Genomic DNA, 12807 nt, shown 5'->3' with positions numbered 1-12807 from the left:
AGCGCAGCTGTCGGGGAGGCACTTTTGCTTGGCAGCTCTGTCCACACTCTGAGCAGCTGCCCCACCTCTGCACAAGCCTAATGCAGCTTCCCCTGGGCTGCGGCTTGTCAGACTTGCATGAGCTCCAGTTACCGAAGGAGCAAGCCCTGGGCTCTCCCTGGAGATTCCGGTGTGGTGGAGGTATCTGTAATTACGATGCACACCAAGCTATGAGAAACAGGCTCTCAGGCTCGGTCCATTTTATAAATTAAAAAAAAAATCACTTTAGGGGCAAGTGTGGTATGGCAGGTAAAGCCACCACCTGTGACACTGGCATCTCATATGGGCACCAGTTTGTGTCCTGGCTGCTCCACTTCTAATCCAGCTCCCTGCTAGTGGCCGGGGAAAGCAGTGGAAGATGGCCTAAGTATTTGGAACCCTCCTACCCACATGGGAGACCCAGATGAAGCTCCTGGCTCCTGGCTTTGGCCTGGCCCAGCGCTGGCCATTGTGGCTATCTGGGGAGTGAACCAGCGAATGGAAGAGTGATCTCTCTAACTCTTTCAAAATAAATAAATCAATTTTGAAAAATAAAATTATTTTATTATTTGTTTGAGAGGCAGAGAGATAGAGTTCCCATCTGCTGGTTCACTCCCCAGATGCCTGACATGGCCAGGGCTGGGCTAGAGCCAAAGTCAGGAGCTAGGGATGCGGCCCGGTCTCCTACAGGACAGCAGAGACCCAATTGCTTGAGCCAGCATCACTGCCTCTCTGGTCTGCCCTGGCAGGAAGATGGAGTCAGGAGCTACAGCCAGGAAGTGAACCCAGGTACTCCCATGTGGGATGCAAGTGTGTTAACTGCAAGGTGAACTCCAGCCAGCTCCATTTATTGCAAGGAACGTCAGTTAGAAGGGAAGGTACCTAAAAATACTACAAAATAGAAGCAGGCCATTTTCCCAGTAAGCCTCCTCACAGCTCAGAAGAATGGAGACCACAACTTGACCAAGTAGGAAAACCAAGTTTAAACACTGCGCTCAATATTTATTAAGGTTCCATGGCCATAGGTCTGAGACTGGGTATCGTCAAAATCAGTGACATGTTAGTTTTTCTCCAGGGAATATTATCTGCGATTTACTTGATCACTCAGCCTTCTGTCAACATGTACATGGTCTGGATCATGTTCTGTGTTTGTTTCTGTTCTGAGGTTTCTCATCTCTCACACCCCCTCGCAGCCCCACACCCAACCCCAGGACAGCAGGGCCCCGACATAGGCCTCTTACAGGAAGAGCACGGTGACGGAGCTTGTATGAGCTCATCTGGACTTTCCCACCAGCACGAATGGTGCCAGCTGTTCTGTAGCCCACTCAGCCACTAGCGCTGGCTATGGACAGGAATAACCGGGAGTGGAAACAGAAAAGCCCAGGGGGGAGGAGGAGTCACCTGGACTCCGTCCTGTGAGCACGTGCTCCTGGGATGAGCACAACCTGGTGACATTTTTTAAAAGATTTATTTGAAAGGCAAAGTGACAGAGAGGAAGACACACACACACATACACACACAGAAAAAGAGAGAGAGAAAGAGAGGGGGAGGGAGGAAGGGAGGGGGAGGGAGAAGGGGAGGAGGAGGGGGAAGGGGAGGGGGAGGGAGAAGGGGAGGAGGAGGGGGAAGGGGAGGGGAGGGGAGGGGGAGGGAGAAGGGGAGGGGAGGGGAGGGGGAGGGAGAAGGGGAGGGGAGGGGAGGGGGAGGGAGAAGGGGAGGGGAGGGGGAGGGAGGGAGAAGGGAAGGGGAGCGGAGGGGAGGGGGAGGAAGAAGGGGAGGGGAGGGGAGGGGAGGGGGAGGAAGAAGGGGAGGGGAGGGGAGGGGAAGGGAGGGAGAAGGGAAGGGGAGCGGAGGGGAGGGGGAGGAAGAAGGGGAGGGGAGGGGAGGGGAAGGGAGGGAGAAGGGAAGGGGAGCGGAGGGGAGGGGGAGGAAGAAGGGGAGGGGAGGGGAGGGGGAGGGAGGGAGAAGAGAAGGGGAGGGGGAGGGAGAAGGGAAGGGGAGGGGGAGGGAGAAGGGGAGGGGGAGAGGAGGAGGAGAGAGGTGTCTTCCTTCCTGCTGTTTCACACCCCAAATGGCACCAATGGCCAGGGTTGAGCCAGGCCAAAGCCAGGAGCCAGGATCTTCCTGATCTCTCAGGTGGCTGCAGGGTCCAGGAACGTGGGCCATCTTCCACTGCCTCCAGGCACATCAGCAGGGAGTTGCTGGATTGGAACTCAAACAGCACCTATATGGGATGCCGGCACTGCAGGTAGCGGCTTCACCTGCTATACTAAGGCACCAATCTCCTAAAAGCTTTTTTTTTTTTTTTTTAAGATTTATTTATTTGAAAGGCAGAGTTACAAAGAGGCAGAGACAGAGAGAAATGGAGAGAGGTCTTCCACCTGCTGGGTCACTCCCCAAATGGCCACAACAGCCGGAGGTGGGCCAACCTAAAGCCAGGAGCCAGGAGCCAGGAGCTTTTTCCGGGTCTCCCACATGGGTGCATGGACCCAAGGACTTGGGCCATCTTCTACTGCTTTCCCAGGCCATAGCAGAGAGCTGGACTGGAAGTGGAGCAGCCGGGACTCAAACTGGCACCCATATGGGATGCCAGCACCCCAAGCTATGCCGCAGTGCCGGCCCCTTAACTGCTTTTTAACATCAACTTTCAGTCTCAGCAGAATCACAACCTTGCCTCCAACTGCTCTCATTCCCTGGCACTTTGCTTTCCTGTTTTGTAAATAATAAACTCCTTTATATGAATGAAAATGACCACTTTATAGCATTGTCCCTCCAGCACCATGGACTCAGACTTCAGTCCGATCAACCCGTAAGCTGGCTAACAAGGGCCCCAGCGGGCAGATGGCCACAGTACTGCTAAAGTCTGTGAATCTATATACATCAGGCTTAGTGTCTGTTTTCCATGAAATACATTGCTTCAATTAAACACAAGGGATATAACAAGAGCAAGACACATCACCATCCCTAAGTGGTCTTCTTAGTATTTAGAGGAATTGGGAGTTGTGCTTCTTTGTAACTCCTTACACAGATCTTTACTTTTTCTCCTGTTTTCTACAAGGGAATTTCACTGCCTGAAGAGCCAAGGGGGCAGTGGGCTGAGCACCACACACCAGGGACTGCACCTGCTGCCCCTCTCCCTTCCCCTGATAGGTGGCTCTGCAGGCAGCGCCGGACCCTCACCTGGCAAGGGGCTGGCAGCAGCTGAGTCTCCCAAACCAAAACTTGAGTCCAAAACTTGTGGTTTTTAAGAAAAGGCAAATGCCAGGGGCCGGCACTGTGGCACAGCGGGTTAAGCCGCCATCTGCAGTGCTGGCATCCCGTATGGACACTGGTTTGAGTACCGACTGCTCCACTTCTGACCCAGCTCCCTGCTAATGTTCCTCGGAAAGCAGCAGCAGATGATCCAAGTGCTTGGACCCCTGAACCCACGTGGGAGACCCAGGTGGAGCTCAGGCTTCTGGCTTTGGCCTGGGCCAGCCCCTGCTATTGAGGACGTCTGGGTAGTGAACAAGCAGATGGAAGATCTCTCTCTCTGTCTCTCCCTCTCCCTGTAAGTCTGACTGTCAGATAAATAAATAGAAAGGCAAACACCAACATTTCCCCGACCTGTTTCCAGACATTCTTCATAGAGGAGATGTGGAGGAAGGGAGCACCGTGAGATCCACGCTTGCTGCTGAGTAGCTCAGGTGCCGCTGTCATCTTTAAAGGTGGGGGAGGAGGACCTTGAAGTTAATGAGTGTTGCACTGTGGGGCGGCTGGCACCCAAAGGTTAACAGACTCAGACACCTGAGCAAGCCTTCCCTGTCCCCGTTGCTAAGGAAAACACCAGAGGAAAGAGGGAAAGGAGATAAGCAAACACAGGAGGCATTATTGGAGGGTTCTGGTCTTTATAGGGTATTTGATTAGACAATCTGAAAAGATAACCAATCTAGAGCCAGAAAGAGACTCAGGTGCCTTCCACTGGCTACTGCTCCCTGCAGACAAAACACCTGCAATGAAACTTCTGCTGTCAAAGATTTCACAGAGAGCACCTGGGCCAGGAATTGCACTTAAAAACTTCCAAGGAGGGGCCAGTGCTGTGGTGCAGTAGGTTAAACCTCCACCCGCGGCACTGGCATCCCATGTGGACACCGGTTCTGGTCCTGGCTGATCCTCTTCTGATCCAGCTCTGCTGTGGCCTGGGAAAGCAGTAGAAGATGGCCCAAGCACTTGGGCCCCTGCACCTGCATGGGAGACCCAGAAGAAACTCCTGGCTCCTGGCTTCAGATTGGCTCAGCTCCAGCTATTGCAGCCATTTGGTGAGTAAAGCAGCAGATGGAAGATCTTTCTCTGTCTCTCCTTCCCACTGTTTGTAACTCTACCTCTCAAACCAATAAATAAAATCCTAAAAAAAGAAAAAAAAAAAAAAAACAAAGCAAAACAAAAAAAACTTCCAAGGAGGGGTTGCACTTCGGTGCAGCGGTTAAGCCACCACCTGCAGTGCCGGCATCCTATATGGGTGGCGTTCCAGTCTCGGCTGTTCCACTTCCAATCCAGCTCCCCAATTAATGGCCTGGGAAAGCAACTAAAGATGGCCTACGTGCTTGGGCCCCTGCACCCACGTGGGAAGCCCAGAAGAAGCTCCTGGCTTCAGTCTGGCCCATCACTGACCACTGCGGCCATTTGGGGAGTGAACCAGCAGACTGAAGATCTTTGTCTCCTTCTCTCCCTAACTCTGACTTTCAAATAAATAAATAAATAAACTCTGACTTTCAAATAAATAAATCTCATATATATTTTTATATATATATATATATATATATATACACACACAACACCTCCAAGGAGAAAACCTGCCAACTGCCTTTTTCTCGCTGGCCGAGAACCCACCCTTCTTTCCCTGCTCCTCTTTACTGAGAAGCGCCCATCTGCTATTTCTCGGCCTGTTTTCTGCCACGTTGTTTTCCACGGCTTGCAGTGGATGCTGGGTCAAAATAAGCAATCACCCAAGGAAACAGCAGCCCCCTTCTCAGAGGGTTCAAGAAGCACCCACTCTTATTTGGTTAAAAGGAAAAAATTGGCACTTTAATGGTTTAGATACCGAGAAAGAACAGGCTGTCCTCAACAAATCTAACAGCCGCCGCCTCCTGGGAATACTTAGTTGGACAGACAGACCTGCACACTACACAAAGGATCTCTTTGTTTATTTCATAGTCAGGAACCTGGTATTTATGAGCATTTTGCTACCGGGCCTTATATAGAGCACAAAATTGACACAGTCCCTGTTCTCACAGTATAGAAAATCCGGTAATTCAAGAGGAAATCTGCTAACACCCAGACACTCCACAAGAATTCATAGGAGTAGGGGCTGGTGCAGTGGCACAGTGGGTTAGGCTCTCACTTGCGACGTAGGCATCCCATATAGGAGTGCTGGTTCGAACGCCAACAGCTCCCCTTCTGATCCAACTCCCTGCCAATGTGCCTGGGAAGGCAGTGGGTGATGGTCTGGGTACTCAGGCTCCTCTCACCCACGTTGGAAGGCCCAGACAGAGTTCCTTGCTCTTGGCTTTGGCTTGGCCCAGCCCTGGCCATTGTGGCCACCTAGGGAGGGAACCAGTAGACGGAAGATCTCATTCTTTCTCTGTCTCTTCTTTTTGTCTCTCGGCCTTTCAGATAATAAACAGATCTTTCAAAATACAGATATATGTAGGAGTAAGGGTGGGTCAAAACGTTCCTGGGGGGTGGGGGAGGGGACACTTGGCACCGTCACCGAGATGCCACTTGGCATGCTTGTGGAGTTCCCGGATTCCAGGCCCAGCTCCACTCTTGATCCTGCTCCCTGCTGCCGCACACTCTGGGAGACGGTAGGTGAGGGCTCAAGCATTTGGGTCCCTGCTACCCACGTGGGAGACATGGATTGAGATCCCAGCTTCTGGCTTTGGCCTGGCCCAACCCCAGCTGAACCAGTGGAAGGGAGCTCTCTGCCTGCCTGTCTCTCTGCCTTGGAAATAAATAAATAAGGAACATTTTTAAATTTTCAGGGCAAAGTGGAAATACAAGTCATTTTGATGTAAAAAATTTTTGAGATCTAGGGGCAGTTTTTTCATAACACACATTTTCCATGAACTTTTTGCAGAGTCCTTGCATTCTAAAACAGAATGCATTGCATATTTGAGATAAGAACAACCCTTCTTTCAACAAAGAAAATATTTCGAGAAAAAAAAAATCTTCAAGGATCAGCTGGGAAAAAGAAACATGGACGCAGGAGGTGGAGGAGCTGGCCCACAAGGTCAGCCGCAGTAGATGCCAGAGTGGCAATGGACGTCTGACCGGCTTCAGAACTAACCTGGGAGGACCACGCTTCCTGCCCAGGCGCCGAATCTCAGAGGCATTACCACCATCCGCGGGAACGGCCTCTGTTTGTCTAGCGCCAGACCAGAAGAGCTGTGCGTCTGGCTAACGGTGCCCGGCGGCTGCTCACGGGACAGTGCAGAGCCGGAGCTCAGTCTGCACACAGGGGTGCAGGGAGATGCACCCAGTCAGTGGCCCGTGCTGGACCACGGAAGGCACACCTCAAAGACGAGCATGTGGAATGGCCTCTCTCCGCTACCCCTGTGCTCCTGGGCCCGCGTGTCACAGGCCTCTCCAGAATCTGAGGCTCACTTTAAAGACATTCATCGTTAATGACGTCTGTCCTCTCCTGCGGCTCCAATCAGCAACCTCGAACCCTCGGGGGTCTCGCCCACTTACTTGCCGGTTCAGCCTTATGGACAGGATGTTGCTGGAGTAGCTGTAGTTACAGATTTCCGTGCCTTTCTTGAAGTGGTACACGTTCATTTGCCGCGGCTTGCTGTGGCTGACCACCACCACCAGACTGCTGGAGAAGAGGCGCTCCACGATGTAAACATCCGGGATCTCATCTGGGAGGGCAAGCGGCAGCAGAGTTACCCGGATGGGATGGCTCACTCAGGCAGGGATTCCCACCCCAGGACCAGGGAGCAGCTCAGGGCAGTGTGCGAATGCCCTCTGCATACTGAACCACACCCTCCGCTGCTGGCTCCCAAGCTAGCCCTCCCATGCTCCTTTCCAGGTCTGTATAGAGAAAGCTAGCCACAGCATGGCCAGACACAAAGTCTGGATTTGGAGGGCTGCCTCTGACCTTGGACTCCTCCTGCCAAAGGCTGGACCACCTCAACCCACCCTTTTCCTGGGCAGCGGCGGGGGGGGGGGGGGGGTATCCTTCTCTTTTCTTTTTAAAAACTTTATTGAGAGACAGACAGTAAGAGAGAGCTCCCATCAGCTCATTCTCGCTCCAGGCCTGCAACGAGCATTTGGCTAAGCTGGGAGATGTGAACTCAATCCAGGTCTCTCTTTGGCAGGAACCTGATTACACGAGCCATTGCTACTGCCTTTCACGCCCACATTAGCAGGAAGCTGGAGTCAGGAGCCGGAGATGGATACTGAGCCCAGGCACACCAATGTGGGAAGCAGGCATCCTAGCCAGCGTCTTAACCACTCGGTCAAATGCTTCTCTTATCTTGAGTTGACACATAACTGTACAAACTTGCACGTACAATGTGCTGTCTCTATACATGTGTACACTGTGTACCGATCAATCAGAATATCCATCAGCTCGAGTATGTGTCGTTTCTGTGTGGTACAACATCCAAAATCCTCTCTTCTAGCTATTTTTTTAAAAGATTTATTTAGTTATTTGAAAAGGAGAGTGACAAAGAGGGAGAGACGGGGAGAGAGAGAGATCTCCCATCCACTGGTTCACTCCCCAGACGGCCACAATGGCCAGAAGTGGTCCAGATCAAAGCCAGGAGCCCAGAATTTCATCCAAGACCCCCTCATGGGTGACAGGGGCCCAAGTTCTTGGACCATGTCCCTCTGCTTTCCCAGGCACATTAGCAGGGAGCTGGATCAGAAGCAGAGCAGCTGGGGCTCAAACTGGCACTCTGATCTGGGATCTGGCATCGTAGATCCACCGCGCTACAGTGCTGGCTGTCATCCGGCTACTTTGGAGATCACAGTGATTATTATTGGGTTAGTCATTGCACTGTTCCATAGATGAGCGATGACTCGACTGCGAGCCCCTGCTTTCGGAATCCTTGTCCTGCTGGGGAGACACCACTACTGGGCGGGGGGCAATAACACACTTAAACCTGTTCCCCTCCCCATCCTGCTATGCACCCTGGCCCTCTCTGGATCCCTTCCCTGTGGAAAACAATCCTGACCCAGTGCTATGACCAGGAGAGCACCTCCGAGCACCTGCAGTAGGCCTCAGTGTCTTTCTGAGAACATTCTTCTCCTGGGCCTGCCTCTCTCGTGCTTGCGTAAGCCCCAGAGGGAACAACACAGGACAGACGCACAACAAGATATTCAGGGAAATGGTGTCATGAAAACGATACCTTACAAGTAAATTAGGAGTCCAAAATATTTATCAAACCAGTGTCTTTCCAGAAAACCTTGAGGTTATATATTCATCACTAGGATGAAAGTATCAACTATTACACTGAGAAAATAGTCAATTTTTAAGCTTTTTTAAATTTTTTTTGGACAGGCAGAGTTAGACAGTGAGAGAGAGAGAGAGAAAGGTCTTCCTTTTCCGTTGGTTCACCCCCCCCCAAATGGCTGCTACAGCTGGTGCACTGTGCTGATCGGAAGGCAGGAGCCAGGTGCTTCTCCTGGTCTCCCATGGGGTGCAGGGCCCAAGGACCTGGGCCATCCTCCACTGCACTCCCGGGCCACAGCAGAGCTTTCATATTTTTTATTGTTTATTTGTTTGAAAGAGACTCACAGAGCCCCCATTTACTGGTTCACTGCCCAAACGCCTGGGAAAGGGACACAGCCCAGGCTCCCCACCTGCGCAACAGAGGCCCAACCATCTGAGTCCCCACCTGCTGACTCCCAGGTACACGTCAGCAGGAAGTGGCACTGGGAGCAGAGTCAGGGTTTGAACTGAGGCATTCTCACACGGGATGAGATCGTCTCAACAAGCGGCTGAACTGCCAGGTCAAACCCCACCCCGACCCATTTTTAATATCCACTAAAAGGACTTCAGCATCTTGGATACAGGCTATGGAAATCGAATAGGGTTGCTTTATTAAAACAAAGAAAATATTTCTGTGCCTGAATTCCACAGTGCCAATATAATGGCAGAAAGCAATCACAAATGACCTTTTGGTTCGACAATTATAAAAACAGATGACTGTGTATATAAATATGTGGGACAGGACCAATAAATATGATTCCAAAGAAAATGCTTGCAAAGAAAAACAGTTGCGTAGGCTCTTGTCACATCTACACGAGCATTTCATTGTGGTTTTTAAGCAAGGGGAGGTAAGGATTTATATTAACATCTGAAAAATGCTGACTCCTTAAGTGTCACAGTTGGTTAAGGAAGGAAAAACAGAAACCTCAAAGCACTGCTGATTAAAGACCAGAGGGAGGATTTCATGTCCCTGAGATCTCTGACACACAACTTACTGCTTCCGTGGACTTGGTCCAGTTGCTCCACAGAACTCAGAGAAAACAGCTTATAACCGGCTTTGGTTCCAATTGCGAGGGATCTGCGGAGGATAAGGACACAGAGGATGACAACAGATACCACTCTCCAGCCACAGAGCTGTCTGCAGACGTCCCTCCCCCGTCAGCCTCAAAAAAGCCAGGTGAACACACATCTCCAGGAGCTTATGGCATGGATGGCTTCCTACCTGGAGAAACAGGCCTTGTCAGGCAAGCAGGTGCCATAAAAGGAAAAAAGGTCAAAGGCAATTTGGAAAAAAAAAGGGGGGGGGATGATTAAGAGACATGAAACTGCCTGGGCTCTGTCATTAAAAAACATGTCAAACCTACCAGAATGTGTGTTCAGTATGCGTTCTCGCTGGGCAGACAGGAAAAGTGGAATGTTTAAGGATACTCATATAGCTCCGCCTCCAACACAAGTAGGAGGTCTTTTTGCTGTTTGAGACACACTTTACCAAGTGGTCAATTATTTTTCTTTCCTTGAAGAAATAAATATACATTCATAGTAGGCATCATGCTTCATTAGTAAACAAACTTGAACCGCTCCTTCCTCTCATCGGTTTCCACAAAAATATCCCAGATACCTTAAACCTGTGGCTCTCACCTGTGGCTGGACATTCAGCTCTGTCGGGAGCTTAAGTGGGTTTCTGTCAAGTTCAAGTACTCCAACATGCAGCCAGAGTTGAGAACTCTGCTTTACACCACAAAGCAGTCATCACAATGAACAGACAAAATAAAAACTAAACATTTATCTGGGATAATGTGGCTTTCTTATGTTTTACTTTTCAACCAATGGACAAAGGCAGGGTGTGAATCCAGGTGTCCCTGGCCTCGTGATGAAAGCAAATGAGTCAACTTTGTCCAGGGGCTGGGGATCCCAGCCACCTCCCTCCTGCTTGCCTTGAATGCCTCAGTGATGAGCAAAACCTTACACGGAGCACACTCCGCAGCAGTCTGACCCCGCGTACTTCCCAGGGAAAAGAGGATCCCAGAGCTGAAGTGCACCTTCACATGGTTTACTCCAACCTTCTCATAAAAAAAAAAAAAAAAAAAAAAAAAAACAAAAACAAGGACCAGCCTTGTGGCACAGCAGGTCAAGCTGCAGCTTGAGAGGCTGGCATCCCATATCCGAGTGCCTAGTTGGAGTCCCTGTCACTTTGCTTCTGATCCAGCTCCCTGCTAACATGCGCCTTGGGGGGCAGCAGATGGCTCAAGTACCTGAGCCCTGCCACCATGGGTGGACTAGGATGGAACTGAGTTCCTGGCTCCTGGCTTTGGCAGGCCCAGCTCCACCTGTTGCAGGAACTTGGGGAGTGAACCAGTAGACGGAAGACCTCTGTCTCCACTGCTCTGCCTTTCAAATAAACAAAAATAAGTGAAAAAACATTAACAACATCATGCAGAGGTGAGATTCGCCCTTCACAGGGAACCACGTACTAAAATAAGTAACTCACTACTGCAAGCCTGGATGGCCCAGGATCTTGTTTCACTAACCTAAAAAAAAAAAAAAAAAAAGAGTCTGTCACATGATTTTCCCTGGAATTTTTATCCTACCCAGACATTTGTTCTTCACTGGAATCTAGGGATATGCAAGGTAGCAGGTTCTGTCCCTAGTCCTCCAACCTGCTGAGCAGCTGATTCAGTTTGTTAGACATTCGTACAATGGCAGAAGTGCAGCTAGGACCAAGGTTTGCTGTCCAGAGCTATTTTTTTTTTAAGATTTATTCATTTATTTGAAAGTCAGAGTTACATACAGAGAAAGGGAGAGACAGAGAGAGGTCTTCTATCCACTGGTCCATTCCCCAAATGGCCAGAGCTGGGCCCATCTGAAGCCAGAAGCCAGGAGCTTCTTCTGGGTTTCCCACACAGGTGCAGGGGCCCAAGCACTTGGGCCATCCTCCCCTGCTTTCCCAGGCCATAGCAGAGAGCTGGATTGGAAGAGGAGCAGTCAGGATGCGAACTGGTGCCCATATGGGATGCTGGCACTGCAGGTGGAGGCTTAACCTCCTATGCCACAGTACTGGCCACCAAAGCTGCAGTATTAACCACACTAAACAGCGACTGGAAAAGCAGCCAGGAGCTGCTTCCTAAGGCTTCACCCTAGACTCTAGCGATTGCTGTGACATTTCCTTCACTTATAAAAACAAGCCATGCTCCTGACCACAAACAGACCGGATCAAGAAATCCAAGCTTAGACTCTGACTCATAAAGCCTTCCTATAGGAACAAGAGTCTCATCATCACACAGGCAAATGAGGGCTGGGACAAGTATGTGTTACCCACCAAATTACAAAATGTAGCTCAAGTGTCTAGCGCAGTGCGGCTCTAGGAGACTGGTGAAGGTTAGCCATCTTTACTAAGCTTCTCCAGAAATACTGGGTCCCAAACTCAGCCTACATTTATAGAAAAGCACACACCCACACATCTAAATGCGTTTGGGAAAGGGGCTTGGACTTATTTTAAAATCCAATGTCACACCCTTGCGGCGCAAAGCAACTGACGGTGACAAGAACTTTTATTTATAGGCAGCCAAAGCTGCCAGGAGGGCCCTCCTCCAGGCACACAGCACTGACAGTAGGGACTAAGAAAATGAACAGTTTCGAAAAAAACATTCTTGTCTAATTGCTCTAGGAAGCTGGGGTTTACTGTGGATTCCTTAATAAGCAGAATAAAAATTAACGTCATTTCCCCCCTAAATCCATTATCACAAAGCTGCACTTAGAATATTTACTACTTGGAAACAAACTAACTCGTTTCCTTAACCAGTGTTCAACTGGGAAGGAAAACATCACTGAGGCATTTGCACAGCCATACCCTCTTGCAAAATGTTTCTTACAAAACAGAATTTATCTATAACATCAGGTGGGTCTCAGCCCACAAGGGGATCCTGCAAACAATTCAGTGGGTGGCAAGCAGCTTAAAAAAAAAAAAAAGAAACGCCAGAGGGTTTTGCACATAATATTTTATGGATATTCTAAGTATACAGATCTGGGGGAATGTTGCAATATGTACTTCTCTTTGTGGGTTGTTGTGGGGAGCAATCCGGACTAGACTGAGTTGCTCGAATTAGGACTTATTCTATGCATCTGCTCTCCCACAATATGGCGCTGGGAGAGAAGTAAACAGCTTCCGCACAGCTGCCTCCAGTTCAACCAATTAACTGTAGGACTTGCTCCTGATTGGAGAGCAGCGTACTCAGCCGAGTTGGGATTGGCGGAGGAGGACTATAAAGGAGGAGAGAGACGGCATGCACCGGGAACATCTATGGGGAACATCTAGC

At 50.1% G+C, this 12807-nt stretch overlaps 1 protein-coding gene across 3 annotated transcripts in view; it reads right to left on the bottom strand.

Moving 5' to 3' along the window:
• WIPI1 (WD repeat domain, phosphoinositide interacting 1) overlaps positions 1-12807 on the bottom strand; it is a 39024-nt gene that overhangs the window by 22699 nt on the left and 3518 nt on the right. Inside the window, exons 2-3 of one of the 3 annotated variants that reach the window (XM_070060406.2) lie at positions 9490-9572; positions 6748-6917 (exon numbers count right to left, since the gene is read on the bottom strand). In XM_070060406.2, coding sequence (XP_069916507.1) covers positions 6748-6917; positions 9490-9572 — 253 coding nt within the window. Of the gene's footprint in view, positions 1-3624; positions 3832-6747; positions 6918-9489; positions 9573-12807 lie in introns of those variants that run through there. The other 2 variants (XM_089318216.1, XM_089318215.1) reach the window with 2 other exon arrangements.

This window comes from Oryctolagus cuniculus, chromosome 17, assembly GCF_051225735.1.
Source record: "Oryctolagus cuniculus isolate XC-2025 breed Fujian yellow rabbit chromosome 17, ASM5122573v1, whole genome shotgun sequence".
Classification (NCBI taxonomy): Eukaryota; Metazoa; Chordata; class Mammalia; order Lagomorpha; family Leporidae; genus Oryctolagus; species Oryctolagus cuniculus.
The sequence above is the reverse complement of the archived record's forward strand: the minus strand, read 5'-3'. Positions and strand labels throughout refer to the sequence as shown.